Here is a 20,981-nt window from a genome sequence, read left to right on the forward strand (position 1 = left end):
TGAAGTCCTTCATTAAGAAGTAGAATTTTGTGTCATTATAGACAGAATTAAGTGGCGATGTTCAGAAAGTTTAGACTATTGTATAGGCCTAATAATTGTGAAATGTATAGGTCTAACAGATATGTATTTTTTATTCCATTATTTGCCTTTTATTTTCTGATGTAATGAATTTAAATGCGTATATCATCTCACGTATTGTTTTACATATTAATAGAAGAAGTGCTACAAATATGTAATAGGGGCACAAATAAGAAAAATTGTGATATACTGTACGACCTGAGACGTGTTACATTCTAGCGGAAGCCTTCCATATTACTACGCACTGATATTCTCTTTCGCGGGAATGTGTTAGTTTGCAGTTAGAAGATGAACTGTTGAGACGTTTATCACTATAGCCTTTTCGAGAAAAGTGAAAATTTTAGCGGTAAGTTATTTTCTTAAATATACTGTACGCCTAGATTGTTATTCCTCAATGTTATAAATATTATGATATAATATTATTCTTAAAGATAACTAATCTACATTTATACCAATGTATGTTTAATTGATTTCGTTTTTAAATTATGGTAGGCTATGTTTTGAGGTTGTGATTTACATCAGTGTGTCACAAATATGAAATCGGTATGGCATAGTTGCACCCGTGGCCAATTGGGAGGCCTAGGCATGGCATAGTTGCGCTCCGTAGAAATCAGGTAACAGAATGGACATGGCACAGTTGCGCTTCGAAGAAATCAGGTAGCAGAATGGACGTGGCATAGTTGCGCCCCACGAAAGTGATTGTCATAAAATATATAAATTAGGCTACTTTAAAATATTATAGTGGTGGGCAGGGCATAGTTGCGCCCCACAGTCAGGTAAGATGCAACAGATAAAAAGGGTCCCTGTTTTGTGGACATAGTTCCCATCAGGTAGAGAAGAGGGGCATGGCATAGTTGCGCCCCGATGAAATAGGTAGAGAAAAAGACATTACGGGAACTCGAGCCGTGTAATCAACCAACCTTATTGATTTCTTATCGATTTAATATTCATTATCGATACCGTTAAAATGAACACCGTATATATATATATATATATATAATAGTAATACTACTTTACTGATTATATTAAATTGTTTGTGATATAACAATGTAACTCTATTTGAAATTTAACATTTAAATCAGTGATATCAATATAATATGAGTGGTATTATGATGTAAACGATGTAATTAAAAACGCTGTTATTATTATTATTATTATTATTATTCTTATTATTCTTATTATTATTATTATTATTATTATTATTATTATTATTATTATTATTATTATTATTATTATTATTATATTGCAGGATAAAATAACCACTGCAACAGAAGAAAATACGTGTAAAAATGTCTTATGAACGGCTTACAAGAATAAATGAAATTACAAATAAGGAAATTGAAAATTTTCCCTTGTATTCTGTCCTGTTAAAAACTCTGGCGTTAGCATTTGGGCGGTTACATTTGTAATTCACTCTAAAAACATATATATTGCTACACAGAGAAAAGTCACAATTACATCCAAACACTCTAGACATCATGGCTGAACTGTAATAGGAAGGTACTGAAAATTGCACGCTATCAGTATTGAAAACATAGATATAGGCCCAGTTTCACCAACCTGTGTTAAATATTTAACACATCGTTAAGGCAGTTTAACAGTAAACTTAACATTAGAGATGTTTCATCAACTGTTGTTACTGCTAACATTATGCTAAACCCACTGTTAAATTAACAGAGCCTATTCCTACAGTTAAATCCTTAACGTCCTGTTACAGCGTGAATCATGGCTGCCAGGTAACATATGTTACAAGCTGCATTATTATTTCGAGATATATTTACAGTGAAAACAATTAGCTGGCAATTACTATTTCAGCATTTTTAATTGTTTAGAATAGATTATATTCATAAATACTATAGTAATATACGTTACAAGAGCGGTATGTTGACGTTTTCATGGTCGAGGAAAAGATTGAAAAAGCGAAACGTAGTTGAGCTTTTTTATTTTCCGAGAACATGAAAACAAACATACCGCTCGTGTATCGTACATTATTTTGTGCGAAGATCGTTTATTACACACCTGAAAGACGAATTTCTCATTAGTTGCAATGAAATATCCATGTTGGTTTCTGTTTAATGACGCCAACTTCGGAACACCAAAATATCTTTCTTTAACATTGTTGCTGTAAAATGTTTTCTGTGTTTACTATACTCCAGCAGGCCGTGATATACGTCTGTCTTTTTTTTCCCCCAGTCTATGAATGCGAACTTAAAACAAACTGTTAGGTTATGTAATGATTTATTTTTCATTTTAATATTTTAACAATATTATTTATATAACATATTGCAGTAATAACATCGGCATCTGGAATCTCGTTGATTTTTTCACGGCTTCCTTAATGTTACTTGTATCAGGAATGCAGTAGTGGAGTAGTAGACTTTACTTAATTTTTGCAAATATTTAAAAACAATAATTAACATTGCAATTTAGGTGAAATTGCAGTGGTAAGTTTCCAATTTATAATTATTACTATGTTAAACGTCTCTAAAAATAATATGTTAAAAGCCTAAAGCAGTAAAATGAATGTCGCGCTTAAGCGGTAAGAAGAGGGAAATTGTTATGTGTGTTACGTTGGGAATACTGAATGTGGTATTTCACACTTACCGCGTATTGGTTCTGTGCGGAAAACAAGCAAATACGCACGATCTCGCACAAAAATGATTGATATTAATATTAGCACTGCATCCATAATAAAGAGAAGATGTGTGCTTATTAACGTAAACTATCGTGTGATTTCTAGAATCAAGTAAACCAATAGAAAATGAACATGATTGTGATGCTGAATACAATAGTAAGCATTAACATTAAACATATTCTCACACGTCATTAGTGATAATTACATATGAACTGTTAAACTAGTGAAGTAAAGAAATATCGTTTTGAAAATCTGCAATTATACCTGAGTATTAACACGGAATAATAATATCATCGCACCCATATCATCAACTGAGAGTGAAAATAGCCTATCACCGCCAGTTTTCAGACGTTCCTCTGTATCTTGTGCATGATCTTTCTTAGCATTTCTCTTAATACTTTCATAACATTCATTTGTTTCATAGTTCACGTTTTCACATCCAAATGGCGATTGAAATCTTGGGTTGAAGAAACCCATGCTTATTCCTTTTTCCCAATGAAAATTCCATCACTACGTTTGTCTTTAATTACATTCTTATAATTAATTGCTAGATCTACTAAAATAATTATATTTCTCATGTGAGGTAACATTCCTTCTCCTTATAAGTTTTTTTTTTCCCGATTTCCGTTGTAATTATCTTATTCTCTAATACTTGCATAATCTATACTAATAATAAATCTGTAGCCGAAATTTTTCTGGTAATTTTCGATTTTCCAAAAATAATTGGTCCTAACATATATAATTAACCACCCTGAAACCGAAAATCGCTTTTTTGAAATTTTTGTTTGTATGTCTGTATGTCTGTCTGTCTGTCTCTATGTTTGTTACCTTTTCACGCGATAATGGCTGAACGGATTTCGATGAAAATTGGAATATAAATTAAGTTCGTTGTAACTTAGATTTTAGGCTATATGGCATTCAAAATACATTATTTAAAAGGGAGGTTATAAGGAGGCTTGAATTAAATAAATCGAAATATCTCGCTTATTATTGATTTTTGTGAAAAATGTTACATAACAAAAGTTTCTTTAAACATAATTTCCGATAAGTTTTATTCCTTGAAATATTCTGATAGGACTGATATTTTTTAAAATTAAAATAACTGCCATCTAAGGCCGTGTAATGAATTAAAAAACAAATGACTTCGTCTATAAGGGGCCTTGGACAGCAACAATCGAAAGCTATGAAAGATAGCCTACAGATAATGTTTCTGTGTTTGTATGAAGTAATGTCGGAAGCTAAATTAACCGATTTGTATAATGAATTATTAATTCACCATTGGAAAGTGTAGTTTCTCTAGATGGACATAATGCTATAATGTTATTACAGTAACTTCTGAATGAATCGAGGACAGGTAAGATTAAAATAGCTTCTTATGCACAGAAAACTTGACAGGCTATTCTGTATATTCGTTTCCTGTATTTCCTAAAATCATTTTTATGACCAAATGAGTGGTCTCTGGATCAAAATGATCGCATTTTAATTATGCAAATACAATTTAAATTAAGTAACATAATAAACGATTTATCCTTATATCAAACACGAATGTTCCCTGGATCAAATGTCCAATTTTAATTATGTAATTACTTTATATTTATTTCTAACGGGTGCAGCGGAGCGCACGGGTACGGCTAGTGTAAAAAATAAAATTATCCGCTAAAACAAATGACTACATCACAAATACAGGCACATTCAGTAAACTTTCATATAATCACTGCTTCTTTGATTCCTGTTACATTGCTCTTAACATCATGTTACCTAACCAAAGTACCTCAAATAGTTGGTGAAACACTATTACACTAACAGGATGTTTAATTGTTAATACGCTAGTTAACATGCTGTTAGCGTTATTTTAACGAAGCTTGGTGAAACTGGGCCTTAATGTAATAAACAGCAGTGAATTACAAATGTATGCCGTGCGATTAATGGAGGCTTAATATTTATACGTAAAATGTAAGTTAAATTTATATTGGACCCGTTAAGTTTCAAATCTGAGTGTATAATTTTAATAAATGTAAATTATTTGTTTATTTTATTAAAGAATGTAGCGTTTATCTCAGATACAAGCACAAGCTTATGCCTGGTCACAGTCGATTAATTACGTGTGACGCATGTAACCACAATCATGTATACTCGAAACTTTATCGAATAGATTAAATATGCAGTGACGTAATTATATACAGGATGTACCATTTATCTTGACCACCCAAAATCACATCCACAACACATCCTAAACACTCAATTGAATTTCAGAATTTCGTTGCAATCATGAACACATTCCAAGTTGACATGGGAAAGTCATATTGATCATATTTCTATTAAACTTTCAAGAACTTTGTTTCTCCTTAAGAGATTAAAAACTGTTGTACCTGAAAACTATATTCGTGATGCTTATTTTGCTTACTTTCAAAGTACTCTTATCTATGAAATATTGCTATGGGGCAACAGTGTTTTTATAAAAAGGGTCTTATTGCTTCAAAAAAGGGCCATAAGAAGCTTTTAATGAACATTGTAAACCATTATTTGTGAAAAACAAAATCATGACTGTAATAAATGTATATATTTTAGAGTTAATTTTGTAGGTTAAAGATGATCTCCCAACTTTAAGATAAAGAAATGATATTCATTCCTATGACACAAAACAATGAAATGATTTTAATATCATAACATGTAGACTTGCTAAATCCTCCCAAAAAAACTTTTGTCAAACGTCATTGAAGGTTGAAAATAAATTTCCATTTCATATTTTTAACTTAAGCTAAAATTTTACATCTCTAGTTGGTTAATTTTAAATCTGTTTTATATTCATGACGAATTTTTTATTGTACAATCTCTTTGTAATTTTTACATTTCAACTTACCTTGTCAATACATTTTGTTTTTAGAATGTAATTTAAACTATTAAACAATAACAGGAAACCAGAAGATAGCGATGGAACTCACTAGGATTCAGTACTTACTTACTTACTGGCTTTTAAGGAACCCGGAGGTTCATTGCCGCCCTCACATAAGCCCGCCATTGGTCCCTATCCTGAGCAAGATTAATCCATTCTCTATCATCATATCCCACCTCCCTCAAATCCATTTTAATATTATCTTCCCACCTACGTCTCGGCCTCCCTAGAGGTCTTTTTCCCTCCGGTCTCCCAACTAATACTCTATACGCATTTCTGGATTCGCCCATACGTGCTACATGCCCTGCCCATCTCAAACGTCTGGATTTAATGTTCCTTATTATGTCAGGTGAAGAATACAATGCGTGCAGTTCTGTGTTGTGTAACTTTCTCCATTCTCCTGTAACTTCATCCCTCTTAGCCCCAAATATTTTCCTAAGCACCTTATTCTCAAACACCCTTAACCTATGTTCCTCTCTCAAAGTGAGAGTCCAAGTTTCACAACCATACAGAACAACCGGTAATATAACTGTTTTATAAATTCTAACTTTCAGATTTTTTGACAGCAGACTGGATGATAAAAGCTTCTCAACCGAATAATAACACGCATTTCCCATGTTTATTCTGTGTTTAATTTCCTCCCGAGTATCATTTATATTTGTTACTGTTGCTCCAAGATATTTTAACTTCTCCACCTCTTCAAAGGATAAATTTACAATTTTTATAGATGATGAAAGTAACATCGAAACTGGTCAATCAGGTGCAATAACATCATTATTTGAAATTTTAACACGGTGAAATCGTTATTAATTAATGAAAATAACTAACAGTTAATCAGTGAGAACAGAGTTCTTAAGCATTTGTGTCCATAATGCATTTGTGTCTACAGGTGACATACGCACAAGATGGCATCTAAGCTGTTAAGTTCGGCTCGTTTGAAGTTTAAATCAGACCTCAGTAAGAGTCTGAAGAGTCTTCTGGAGTGCCCGGTGTGCTTCGAGTTCATGACGCCACCCATCACGCAATGTCTCAACGGTCACAACATTTGCTCCAATTGCAAGCCTCAGCTCACACTCTGTCCTACCTGCAGGTAAACTATATAAATGCTTCTTTATTAAGTACACTTTAATTACCATTAATCGTGTAAGCAACGATAAATTCACAGCTTTAACGCTAAACAGGAAATAATGTAGCACTATTCGGATATTCACCTAGAGCAGTCACGTCAATTGATGCCCATAGGTACAAGCGTGCGCTAGCGCTTTACAGTGGAAAGGAAAGAGACAGACGAGAGAGGTAGTACAGGGACATCATTTTATTTTTACTTCAATTTTTATTGTACCTGAGTTTTTGAATGTACTTCACTCCCACCCCTTCTACTAAGGAAGTTCCAACTCCACACAGAACCAAGACCGCAGATAGTAAGCAGTACTGAGTTACTGAGTATAGTACGTTCCAGATATATGTTCGCGTTTTCCAGTGACGAAAGAGCTTTCAATATTGAATCATATTTTCGCACAGGTACTGTCCGTTTGCCTACGTCGCATCCCGATTTCCCCCACCTGCTTCTGCTCGCCCCTCTGTAATAGCTGGGCTGTCTTAGCTCTTTTCTGGAAACATTAATTTCTCTTAGGAATTGGAAGTTTACGTAATATTATACAGCTGTTTAATTTAACTTAAATAAAAGGGCCTCGTTAAGTAATTAACTGTCACGTGATTTCCTCCCTTTCTACAAGCCTGCGGCATAACCACTTGGACGGACAGTAGATAGCATGTCTGAGTAATTTTATATTTTCGGGTCGGGCAGAAGTGAAGATTGAATTTACAGTACGTAGAGTAGGTACAGAATTATTTCAACATGAGTTACTAGTACGAAGGACGAAACTGGCAATTGGAATTAGATGCAATAGTCTATAGTGCGATAATATGCACAAAAGAACTGAAGCCTGTATCGAAATGAACGGCCACCATTTTCAAAATTGTATTTAAATATTCATATTATGATTATTTTTCAATTTAACTTCTTTCTCTATATTGTACGCTAATGTGCTGTAGACAATGTAATATACATTGCATAATGAATACGTTCGAATGGATAACTCACTTCGTGAGTAAAAGCACTTATTCTTAATACAGTACTGTACTTTGATTAAAGAAAAACCTAATGAAAATTATCAAACTCAAAATCGCGATATTTCCTAGTTTACGTAAATGGATGAACTACTTTTCTTCCTTCCTATACCCAGTAGAGTGATTTGTGTTTTACACCAGTATCATCGAACTCCAGTCTTGGAGGGGGGAGCAAGCGGTGTTTCCGGTTCTCTAAAGGTATAGACAGGTTAATATTAAAAATGTTAATAAAAATAAAATGATGTCCCTGTATATACCTCTTGATAGAGCTATAGCTATACAGGTACGGCCAGCACTGGTTCAATGGATAAAGGGAAGAGAACTTATTAAAACAGTATCCATGTTAAGTTTTAGATTGGTCTGAGAAGTATAAGTGCATTATAAGAATGTAAGTTTTAGTTTTAATGCTAATTTTTCTCAATTTTTTTTTTAAATCAAAAGAAATATTTTCCCAACTTTTTTTTATAGAAAAGTGAAATTTTCAGATATAGACCTATTTATTTAGTAGCCTTACAGGTACTGAAACAATGTTTTCGTAAATCTAATAGGCTATATGGTAAATATATATTACTGAATATAGTGTATTATAAATTTTGAAAATATTCGGATGGAAAATATTTGTAAGGAAATAAATTAACAAAGCAACTACTGTTACATCATAAGCAAAAGATACGTGCCCATGTGTTGTAAAAATGTCAGCTCTATAGCTTCAGCAGATTTCGACAAAATAATTTAATATTCTGATGCTAGGAAGTTGCTTACCAATATCACCTTAAAAGCATAATGCGATAAGTGTTTTGTTATGGAATATTAGTTATACTTAAAACATATACAGTACTATAAAATTGTCTTTATTAGTTTATTGATTACATTATAAGGCTGAAAATACCATAAATATCAATTCCAACTTATGTCACATTCAATCTCTTTTTTTTTTATATCACTTTCTTTATGAATGATGTGTTTCATCCACTTAATACAGTACAGTTATACTACTATGGAATTTATGTGAATATTCCTTCTTAACTCTTTATTATGTTATTAATGTTTAAAACACAACTGCAATATTAAGAAATCAGTGTTAGTACTTTTGTTTCACAGACAATATAGATAATATCAAACAGAAAGAAAAACCATATAAAATTTCACGTTCCGTTTCAAGTTTGTGCACAATTGTTTTCTTAATCCAATAGGCTGCTTATTCATATGCCTCAGTAATGTCAACGAGAGCGCAAGCGTGCTCATAGCCCGTATGCGCTGATCAGAGCACGTAAGGCACGCAGGTACAAGTCACTGGTGAACACAAGTGTTGTACATTACACATTGACGAAGAAGTCGTTCAATAAGTTTCAGACTCACTAGACTCTTGACTTCTTATGTAAATGAAAGATGAAGTGATGCTCTTTGTTGGTTTGTGAAAATGATTTAGTTACAAAGACAAGCAGTATCGAATGCCTGAAATTACTAGTTCATCTACAGATTGATATAGTATCCCAATTAGTTTGTTTTTATTGACATTAAATAGTAGTAAATGTATGTGAAGATGTATTGTAGAGCTTCTTCCTCACAGCATTGTATTTATGTTTACAGAATAAAGTACAAAGAAAAGTGTGTGCTGCTAAAGGCGTAAACTCTATGTATATGTCAGTTACGAGTTGTGGCTATAAATTGTCCAGATTATGATTATGTAATAGTTAATAAGAATAATTAAGCTAACTATAGGCCTCATTATGTAAAACTTCTTAAGTTAAAGAGAAGCTATGTTTATTATTTATTATATCCTACTATTTTATAATTAATTCCATTTATTAGAGAAGCACATGCTTCATAACATGCTTTTATTTCTTGTTTTCTTGTATGAGCGTAACAAATGATCTATTACTGAAAAGCAGTTTAATTCATCTTGCAGTGGTAGGCCAATAGAATTCATTTTGCTCACCCCTTCTTTTTCATTTCTACTGCCTGTAGATTAGATTCATTGGAACCCGTGCGCGCTTGGTAGCACGTACAGTCTTTCACGTGCTCTGACCTTGACATCCCTGATATGCATAATCCTTCATCCTTCCATATCTAGCGCTTCATGCCCGCGCACGACGTCAAGGTTAGAAAAATGCGCTTGCTTTGACATCACTGACCTAGGGAGACTTAGAAAACCACAGAAAACAAACCAAAAACATCTCCAACTTAATTTAAATTTAGTTTCAAAAATGAGTATAAATCACACAAATACTGTGACCATATTTCTACCATCCTCTGAACACTCAAATAGTGTCGTCTTATAACTAATTAAGGACGGCAAAACTAAAATATCGGATAGCTTTGGATCGCCCCTCTTTCTTCTTCACTCCACCAGCTGTTTTGAGTGTGCCCCGTGTAGGAATTTAAACGAAACTGCTGCTGTAGTAAATATAAAACTTCGAAATAGCGCATTTCTCCATGTTATTCTTAAAACAATTTATACGAATCTACACTTTACTTTTAAGGAAGCCTGATTCTGAACGCGCTGCATAAACGCCCATCGACATTCAATCACTAATAATTCACACGTCATCGAGATAAAACTTTACAAGAAGATGAAGGATTAGATCTGCATTCATTCACTGCCCGTACACAATAACTACTCTAAAACCGCAACCGAGATAAGGAAATTCTCAGACTAAACGTAAGTGATGCTGGACTTTCCAAGATAAATAACACATTTAATTAAATTCAGTATCTAAACTTAATTATGAGCTCATCTGTTTTACGAACCCTCAACACTTTCTCTTCCTAGTGACGTCATATCCACATTCGCGTCTTCAATTAAGAAAGTGAAATTTTACCTGTTCATTGGCGTGTGTATGAGTGTATGTGTGTGGAAGTCTTCATCGTTTTGACTACTTAATTAGATAGCTAAACCTCTAAGATATGCATAATACATTTGCGAACAAATTGGTTGCATCTGGGAGAAAAGTACGAAGGTGTTATTGTTTGCTTAAAAACACCGCCTGAACAAATGTTATGTCTAGAGCCCGGATGTTTGACGAAATGTCTTTTTTACTGGTAGAAGTAAATTATTATTTGCATAGATATAAATGTGATTTGGAGTAAATGAAAATGATACGGCCAATTTTTATTTTGCCTTTTTAAGTGTTTCTTGCCAATAAATGTCTTTTTTGTCATTTTAAAGCAATATTTCTTGTTTATTTGCAATTTTCTAATTAATTGTAATATAAAGTGTCTGAAATTGAAATATTTCAAACAATGACTAACTTTACTAACAATAGTAAATAAAAGTAATTTATTTCGGTGCTTAATCTGCTAATAATCTTCGTTAAATGTAGCCATCTTGGTGTATATCTCACTTTTGCTAAAACAAGGTAATGAAAATCTACAAGAATAATAGTACATTATGCAACGAGCCTATAATGAAGGTAATTAAGAAGCGAGATTGGATATTTATGAAACGAGCGCAAGCGAGTTTCATAATTTTCATACGAGCTTCTTAATTACTATTATAGGCGTGTTTCATACGACTTTTTATGCTCGACCATATTTCTAACTTGATATTATTAATTTCCTTTCTATCTGACCTTGACCAATGTCCCGTATGTTGTGAGATGTGCGCAGACGCGAAAGTATTGATTTTTTCCGAGGAACAGATATCCACATTGACTTTGCTAGGCCATAAGAACCTACAGAGATGACATTGAAATTAAATTAGACATTGAAAAACGAGATGACAAATTGAATTTATTTGAATATTATTTACAATTAACGCTAATTATTATAGTAACAGAACATAACCTTCTGCGACAGTATTGGATTTCCAGCCTCTGTGACTTTTCGCTAATTCTCTTTCGATTGCATATCCGAGAATAATCGATACTTGCGGTTTTATAACGGTAGAAAACTGACCTGTCATTGGCTGAACAGTTGTAACCTGAGTCGTCATTGGCTGAAAGACCTGACCTTTAATGAGTAGGTGTACTTTAATGACATGCATTAAAGGTCTGCTACCAGGTGTATAATTACTACATTTCGGCATGGTCGAGCATAAAATATATAAAACACTAGCATTACCCTCCCTTTTATACGGAAGCGAGATTTGGACATTAAAGAAAAAAAGACATGAACAGAATCAAAGCAACGGAAATGAAATTTTTCAGGTCAGCAGGATATAAGTTACTCTTTTAGACCGAAAAAAGAATGAAGAAATTTTAGAACAATGAGAAGTAGAGTCAGTAGAAGAAAAAATCAGCAGATATAAATTAAATTGGCTTGATCATGTAAGAAGATTGGAAAATTCAAGAAAAATTATGATGCAGTATAAACCTAGAGGACATAGTTGACCAGGAAGACCTTTTAGAAGACTGCTAGATAGGGCCGAAACAGGTCTACAGAGGCATAATTCGTGAAGGATGATGATGATGATCTGCTAATAATCGTGCTTTAACACTATTGATGTAATATGAATAATGATCTACAATCCACAGTTACAATTAATAGGCATATAACATAGCCATGTCTTCACGATACCAACAATCAGCTTTATAATTTTAAATATTAAGTTCGTTCTCAATAGAAATTGTCACGTAGCATTTCCAATTATTGTTTGCGTTCATATTTTGAAATCTTACTGTTGCAATTTTGTGGTACACGTGTTTATTATTGTAAGAGAAAGAAATTTGAGTGAGGAACAGTCAGTTATTGTCGGGTGACAGAAGGTATAAGATCGGTTAGCTAGAATGCCAATTCAGTAAACCATTGAAAAGTAAACTTGTCTTCATGCTTACGTTAGTGAATTTGATGCCCATGTGTTTTCAACGGATGGAACAGTTTTGTTATGTAAGGTTTGTGAAAAGACAGTTAATCACGGAAAAAAAAGTATTTTATAAGTCAATATGTTAAATCTACATAGAATGAACAGAAAAATGAAATAAATCCTTGTATTGCTAAATATTCGTATCGTGCTCTGTACGTGTATACGTATGTAAGCATCTCAATGTTAAACAGACTAAAAATTGTACCAGATTATTGAATGCTTTCGTCTGTGTCTAGGGAGCCATTGACGATAACTTCAAGAAACGTGGCGTTGGAGAACATAGCTGAGACCTGCTTGGCCGAAAACTTGAACACCACGCAGATCAAGGTTCCGTCACTCACACACAGGTGATTGAAAGTGTACACTGGGCATAATTATTAATTAAATATTGTTACTATCAACACTTTTCCTAGTATTTATTGTGTAAATGTAAAACACGTGGTAATCAAAAGGATTTGTCATCATTCCAAAGTTATTATTTGTATTTGAATTTTTGTTATAATTAGAGCCCGAATGTTTGGCAAAATGCTTTTTTTATTGGGTGGAAGTAAATCATTATTTGCGTAGATATAAATGTGGTTTGGAGTAAATCAAAGCGATGAGGCCAATTTTCATTTCGCCTATTCTGCTTTTTGAAGGTGTGTCTTACTAATAAATGCCTTTTTTTTTGTCATTTTAAAGCAATATTTCTTGTTTATTTGCAATTATTCTAATGTAATGTGTATGTAGCATGTATGGGCGAATCCAAAAATGCATATAGAGTGTTAGTTGGGAGGCCGAAGGGAAAAAGACCTTTGGGGAGACCAAGACGTCGATGGCAGGACAATATTAATATAAATTTGAGGGAGGTAGTATATGGTGATAGAGACTGGATTAATCTTGAACAGGATAGGACCAGGCTTATGTGAGGGCGGCGCGTTTTGACGCTCTAGGGTTGTGTTAGCGGCGCGTTTTGACGCTCTAGGCTTGGTTCAGCGAGGTGTTTTTGACGCTGTAGGGTTGTGTTAGCGGCGCATTTTGACGCTCTAGGCTTGGTTTAGCGGCGTGTTTTTGACGCTCTAAGTTTGTGTAAGCGGCAAGTTTTGACACTCTAGGCTTGGTTTAGCGGCGTGTTTTTGACGCTTTAGGGTTGTGTTACCGGCGCGTTTTGATGCTCTAGGCTTGGTTCAGCGGCGTGTTTTTGACGCTCTAGGGTTGCTTTAGCGACGTGTTTTTGACGCTCTAGGGTTGTGTTAGCGCCACGTTTTAACGCTCTAGGCTTGGTTTAGCGGCATATTATTGACGTTGTAGGGTTGTGTTAGCGGCGCGTTTTGACGCTCTAGGCTTGGTTTAGCGGCGTGTTTTTGACGCTCTAGGGTTGTGTTAGCGGCGCGTTTTGACGCTCTAGGCTTGGTTTAGCGGCGTGTTTTTGACGCTCTAGGGTTGTGTTAGCGGCGCGTTTTGACGCTATAGGCTTGGTTTAGCGGCGTGTTTTTGACGCTCTAGGGTTGTGTTAACGGCGCGTTTTGACGCTCTAGGCTTGGTTTAGCGGCATGTTTTTGACGCTCTAGGGTTGTGTTAGCGGCGCGTTTTGACGCTCTAGGCTTGGTTCAGCGGCGTGTTTTTAACGCTCTAGGGTTGTGTTAGCGGCGCGTTTTGCCGCTCTAGGCTTGGTTTAGCGGCATGTTTTTGACGCTCTAGCGTTGTGTTAGCGGTGCGTTTTGACGCTCTAGGGTTGTGTTAGCGGCGCGTTTTTAACGCTATAGGCTTGGTTTAGCGGCATGTTTTTGACGCTCTAGGGTTGTGTTAGCGGCGCGTTTTGACGCTCTAGGCTTGGTTTAGCGGCATGTTTTTGACGCTCTAGGGTTGTGTTAGCGGTGCGTTTGGACGCTCTAAGCTTGGTTCAGCGGCGTGTTTTTGACGCTGTAGGGTTGTGTTACCGGCGCATTTTGACGTTCTAGGCTTGGTTCAGCGGCGTGTTTTTGACGCTCTAGGGTTGCTTTAGCGACGTGCTTTTGACGCTCTAGGGTTGTGTTACCGGCGCGTTTTTACGTTCTAGGCTTGGTTCAGCGGCGTGTTTTTGACGCTCTAAGGTTGCTTTAGCGACGTGCTTTTGACGCTCTAGGGTTGTGTTACCGGCGTGTTTTGACGCTCTAAGCTTGGTTCAGCGACGCGTTTTTTACGCTCAAGGTTTGTGTTAGCGGAGCGTTTTTGACGCTCTAGGGTTGTGTTACGGCGCGTTTTGACACTCTAGGTTTGGTTTAGCGGCAAGTTTTTGACGCTCTACGGATGTGTTAGCACCGTTTTGACGTTCTAGGCTTGGTTTAGCGGCGTATTTTTGACGCTGTAGGGTTGTGTTTGAAGCGAGTTTTGACGTTCTAAGCTTAGTTTAGCGGCGTGTTTTTGACACTAGTGTTGTGTTAGCGGCGCGTTTTTGACGCTCTAGGGTTGTGCTAGCGTCGAGGTTTGACGCTCTAGGATTGGTTTAGCAACGCGTTTTTTACGCTCTAGGGATGTGTTAGCGGCGTGTTTTGACGCTCTATGCTTGGTTCAGAGGCGTGTTTTTGACGCTCTAGGGTTGTGTTAGCGTCGCATTTTGACACTCTGTGCAGGGTTTAGCGGCGTGTTTTTGACGCTCTAGGTTTGTTTTATCGTCGCGTTTTGACGCTCTAAGGTTGGTTTAGCGAAGCGTTTTTGACGCTCTAGTGTTGTGTTAGCGGCGCGTTTTTGACGCTCTATGGTTGTGTTAGCCGCGCGTTTTGACTCTCTAAGCTTGGTTTAGCGGCGTGTTTTTAACGCTCTAAGGTTGTGCCAGCGGCGAGTTTTGACGCTCTAGGCTTCGTTTAGCGACGCGTTTTTGACGCTCTAGTGTTGTGTTAGCGGCAAGTTTTCGACGCTCTAGGGTTGTGTTAGCGGCGCGTTTTGACGCTCTAGGCTTGGTTTAGAGGGGTGTTTTTGACGCTCTAGTGTTGTGTTAGCGGCGCATTTTGACGTTCTAGGCTTGGTTCAACGGCGTGTTTTTGACACTCTAGGGTTGTATTAGCGCCGCATTTTGAAGCTCTGGGCTTTGTTTAGCGGCGTGTTTTTGACGCTCTAGTTTGTGTTAGCTGCGCGTTTTGACGCTGCAAGCTTGGTTTAGCGGCGCATTTTTGACGCGCTATTGTGTTAGCGGCGCTTTTTGACGCTCTAGGCTTGGTTTAGCGGCGCGTTTTGACGCTGTAGGCTTGGTTTAGCGGCTTGTTTTTGACACTCTGGAGTTCTGTTAGCGGCGCGTTTTGACGCTCTAGGTTTAGTTTATCGGCGTGTTTTTGTCGCTCTAGTGTTGTGTTAGCGGTGCGTTTTGACGCTCTAGGCTTCGTTTATCGACGCGTTTTTGACTCTCTATTGGTTTGTTCTTCGTGCTTTTGACGCTCTGTTTGGGCTAGCGTCGCGGTTTTGACGCTCTAGAGTTGGGTGAGCGGAGAGTTTTCGACGCTCTAGTTTGGTTAATGGCGCGCTTTTGACGCTCTATTGTTAGGTTAGGGGAGTGTTTTTGACGGTCTAGGTTTGGGTTATCGGCGCGTTTTTGACGCTCTAGTATTGGTTTAGCGGCGCGTTTTTGGCGCTCTAGTGTTAGTTTAGCGGCGAGCTTTTGACGCTCTAGGCTTCGCTTGATGGCAAGTGACCTACCTTCGCTCGATGGCAAATTACCTACTTTCACCTCATGGCATTTGACCTACCCTCCCTCGATGGCAAGTGGCCTTTCGCTCGATGGCAAGTGACCTATTTTCGCTGGATGGCAAGTTACCTACTTTCGATGGATAGCAAGTGACCTATTTTCACCTAATGGCATTTGATATACTTACACTCGATGGCAAGTGACCTACTTTCCCTCGATGGCAAGTGACTTATTTTCGCTGGATTGCAAGTGACCTACTTACACTCAATGGAAAGTGACCTACTTTCACTCGATGGCAAATGACTTACTTTCCCTCGATGGCAAGTGACCTACTTTCGCTCGATGGCAAGTGACCTATTTTCGCTGGATGGCAAGTTACCTATTTTCAATGGATGGCAAGTGCCCTATTTTCACCTAATGGCATTTGACCTACTTTCCTTCGATGGCAAGTTACCTACTTTCGATGGATGGCAAGTGCCCTATTTTCACCTAATGGCATTTGACCTACTTTCCCTCGATGGCAAGTTACCTACTTTCGATGGATGGCAAGTGACCTATTTTCACCTAATGGCATTTGACCTACTTTCCCTCGATGGCAAGTTACCTACTTTCGATGGATGGCAAGTGACCTATTTTCACCTAATGGCATTTGACCTACTTTCCCTCGATGGCAAGTTACCTACTTTCGATGGATGGCAAGTGACCTATTTTCACCTAATGGCATTTGACCTACCCTCCCTCGATGGCAAGTGACCTACTTTCGCTCGATGGTAAGTGACCTATTTTCGCTGGATGGCAAGTTACCTACTTTGATGGATGGCAAGTGACCTACTTTCACCCAATTGCATTTGACCTACTTTCCCTCGATGGCAAGTGACCTACTTTCGCTCGATGGCAAGTGACTTATTTTCGCTGGATGGCAAGTGACCTACTTTCACTCAATGGTATTTGACCTACTTTCCCTCGATGGCAAGTGACCTACATTCGCTCGATGGCAAGTGACCTATTTTCGCTGGATAGCAAGTGACCTACTTTCACTCAATGGCATTTGACCTACTTTCCCTCGATGGCAAGTGACCTACTTTCGCTCGATGGCAAGTGACTTATTTTCGCTGGATGGCAAGTGACCTACTTTCACTCAATTGCATTTGACCTAATTTGCCTCGATGGCAAGTGACCTACTTTCGCTCGATGGCAAGTGACCTATTTTCGCTGGATGGCAAGTGACCTACTTTCGCTGGATGGCAAGTGACCTACATTCGCTCGATGGCAAGTGACCTATTTTCACTCGATGGCAAGTGACTTACTTTCCCTCGATGGCAAGTGACCTACTTTCGCTGGATGGCAAGTGACCTACTTTCCATTGGTGCACAGTGTGTAATTTCACGCAGCTAGTCGGCCAAAAGTCGTTTTTGACGTCCTATTTTTAATGATAAATTCTTATGTAGTCGTGTTTATAACACACCAAAATATTAAGTGGTAGGGGAAGCTCACAGCAGAGCGAAAGTTGCATTTCTCCGATAAGATCACTTTCGCTGCAGAGCCAGTCGCGCAATTTGTGTTTGGAAGTTTGGAAGTGAGGAAGTTAATATAGTATTTTTCTCTAATATACAGTGTGGATATATTATAAGAAGGTATATAATTACAAATAAACTAATTCTTTCGATAAAAATCATTATCTTATTTCCCAGAATAAGTGTCTGAATAAACATGTGCAGAGGGTAGAAGTTCAACCTTATTACATTATTTTAAGTTGAATTGTACAAGGTGTAGCGCTCTATCACCTCGATAAAAGTTTGTGCAGATATTAATTATGCTTTTCAGAGCAAGACGTCGTGATTTTCTCTGCAACGAGATGAATACAGAATAACTATCAATTATTTTCAGACAACCGGAGAGCTGTTTTTCAGGTGTGGAGCAAGAGCGAAGGAAAAATGAAATTTTCAAATATGTAATTAAACATCTTGGTCTCAAAGATTTCTCGGAATACATTTTACAATCAATAAAAAATTAATTCATTAGATTTCTATGCTCGAAAAATCGATTACGGTGGAAAAAATACAGCAGAAATGAGAAACATTTCTTAAAATAGAATGCGCTATGTTCGAACCAAGATGAAAATTCTGAGAATAAAATATATAATGTTTTGCTATGTACTACAAAACAATTCCAATTTGAGTCTGCCAGTACAAGCATTCGAGGACGTACACGTAAACTTTTGGGACAACTGAGCGAAAGATGAAGAGGGAGAAAAAATAGTTCGCTTTTTGAAGAAACATCGCCGGAAGAAAAGTTTTCTGCTGTCCAGATAAGTTTCAGAGTTTCTATGAAAAGAGATGCGGCCAATATTGCAGGAGAGCTTACACTTGCATCACTTCAACGTGCGACAAAATAAAAAAAAACATGAAAATTGGTTTTGCAGGAACGACCAACAATGTCACCTAATAAGGATCTTGTTTTGATTACTGATTTGCAGTTGACCTCTAATCAAAATAAATAATTTTAAGGGAAATGCAAAATCTTGTAACAGTTAATTTATATCCACCGAAATATAATACGAAACATTAAAGATAGGATAAGTTCAGGCAGGAAAGGGGACTGCTTGTTGACATGACAAAGCAAAGCAGTCGCAATAAAAACAATGGAAATACCGCAAGAAGATTTTTCAGGGAGATTTACACTTTCAAATATACAGGGTGTTTCAAAAATACGGGACATAATTTGAAGTATGTATTTCCCACATGTAGACAATCAAAATACTTCATTACAACATGTGTCCGGAAATGCTTCATTTCCGAGTTATGGCCTTCACAACATTGAAATTCACCGGAACATTTTTCTTTCCGCAGGTCGTTGCCGTCAAAGGAGACATTAAGAGGGCACTCTGACAGTTCATTCCGAGGCGAAGGTACATTCAGTGTTGTGTAGGCGTTAGACTGTGCGACATGTATTCAAATCAAGAGCTGGCAGAGATACACTTCATGTACGGTAAGGCGGACGGCAATGCTGCGCTGGTTCGTCGTTTGTACCAGGAGAGGTACCCACAGCGACTATGTCCAGATCGGAAGACATTTGTACGTCTCCATTACCGTCTGTGCAAGTATGGAAAATTTAACTCTCCTGGTTTGGGAAGGGGACGACCAAGATCGACAATTCCAGAAGTACAGGAGGAGATTCTGGAGGCTGTGAACATGACTCCTTCTATCAGCACACGAAGGGTAGCGTTGCAAGTCAATGTTCCTTATACGACTGTCTGGAGACTGTTGAAAGAGTATCAATTGTATCCTTATCATTTGCAACGTGTACAGGCCCTGTCACCAGCAGATTACCCTGCTCGAGTTAGATTCTGTCAGTGGTTCTTGCAGCAGTGTGGTGTAAATCCGAACTTTCCTGCCTTAGTTTTGTTTACAGATGAAGCACAGTTCACACGAGATGGCATAACAAATTTCCACAATCAGCATGTATGGCCGTATGAAAACCCACGTGCAACTGTTCCATCTCATCACCAGGTGCGGTTCTCCCTCAACATGTGGGCCGGTATCATTGGTGATCGATTAGTTGGACCCCATGTACTTGTAAACAGACTTACGGGGCAGGCGTACACAAACTTCCTGGAAAACACCATACCTCATGTTTTAGAAGACACTCCACTGATCAATCGTCAACACATTCACTTCTTGCATGATGGCGCTCCTGCACGCTTCAGTCGTACGGCTCGCCGGTACTTGGATCGAAGGTTTCCTGATCGATGGATAGGTAGAGGTGGCCCAATTACTTGGCCTCCACGCTCACCTGATCTGAACCCTCTCGATTTCTACTTGTGGGGCCATTTAACATCATTGGTTTATTCGTCTCCGGTGCCTGATTTGGAATCCCTTCGGAATCGAATTGTGGCTTGTTCTGAGGACATACGCAATACTCCTGGAGTTTGGGATCATGTTCGCAGGTCAATGAGACATCGATGTGAGGTCTGTATTCAAGCAGGAGGTGGATATTTTGAACATCTTCTGTAATGACAACGACCTGAAGAAAGAAAAACGTTTCGGTGAATTTCAATGTTGTGAAGGCCATAACTCGGAAATGAAGCATTTCCGGACACATGTTGTAATGAATTACTTTGATTGTCTACATGTGGGAAATACATACCTGAAATTATGCCCCGTATTTTTGAAACACCCTGTATTACGGGAATAGCTGGAAATAAGTCGTCTACTTATATATTATTAAAAACCTTTTCTTGCAGGTTTGCAATAGTGATAAACGGACATTTGGGATGTATGCAAGGGAGACAAGGGAATTATATTTATTCTTACACAAATAGTATTATATGCCTACAACCCTTCACAAATTCTTGGTTCATGGACAAAAGGTCGCAGGACACTATTATACTTACTGGCAAAATATCTGAGGAAGCCCAGGAAACGAGGAACAAAGATAATAGACTTTTCAGAGAAGTCTTCACAAGAAGAACATCAAGAAAAGAAACGAATATCTACGGTATCTTTTGCTCAGGCTACTTATTTTTTTCGACTCTTATATCTATAACTTTAGGAAGTTAAGGAGAGAAAATCGCGGTCGATTTCAAGAGAAGTGCTGCAGTTATTCTCCTAGCCTCCATTACTCGGTGCTGCCGAAGGAGAGACTAGCAGCGAGGATAAAGATTCTGATGGGGATTCATCTTTCTTCTGAACGAGAATGATATGGAACAATATTCCTTACTCTTTCAATTTTAAGCGTATTCCACATTATGAACTTTAATTTATTTTAAATTGAAATCTATTTTTTTTACAATATTGCTAATTTT

At 37.3% G+C, this 20,981-nt stretch overlaps 1 protein-coding gene and 1 long non-coding RNA gene across 2 annotated transcripts in view; one reads left to right on the plus strand and one right to left on the minus strand.

The window, feature by feature from the left end:
* Window positions 1-20,981, minus strand: part of LOC138695846 (uncharacterized) — a 379,837-nt gene that overhangs the window by 59,546 nt on the left and 299,310 nt on the right. The gene's annotated exons all lie outside the window — the stretch shown is intronic.
* LOC138695844 (E3 ubiquitin-protein ligase SIAH1B-like) overlaps window positions 1-20,981 on the plus strand; it is a 44,021-nt gene that overhangs the window by 20,430 nt on the left and 2,610 nt on the right. Inside the window, exons 2-3 of the mRNA XM_069820124.1 lie at window positions 6,496-6,696; window positions 12,777-12,887. Coding sequence (XP_069676225.1) covers window positions 6,512-6,696; window positions 12,777-12,887 — 296 coding nt within the window. The 5' untranslated portion in view covers window positions 6,496-6,511. The remainder of the gene's footprint in view (window positions 1-6,495; window positions 6,697-12,776; window positions 12,888-20,981) is intronic.

This window comes from Periplaneta americana, chromosome 3, assembly GCF_040183065.1.
Source record: "Periplaneta americana isolate PAMFEO1 chromosome 3, P.americana_PAMFEO1_priV1, whole genome shotgun sequence".
NCBI lineage: Eukaryota > Metazoa > Arthropoda > Insecta > Blattodea > Blattidae > Periplaneta > Periplaneta americana.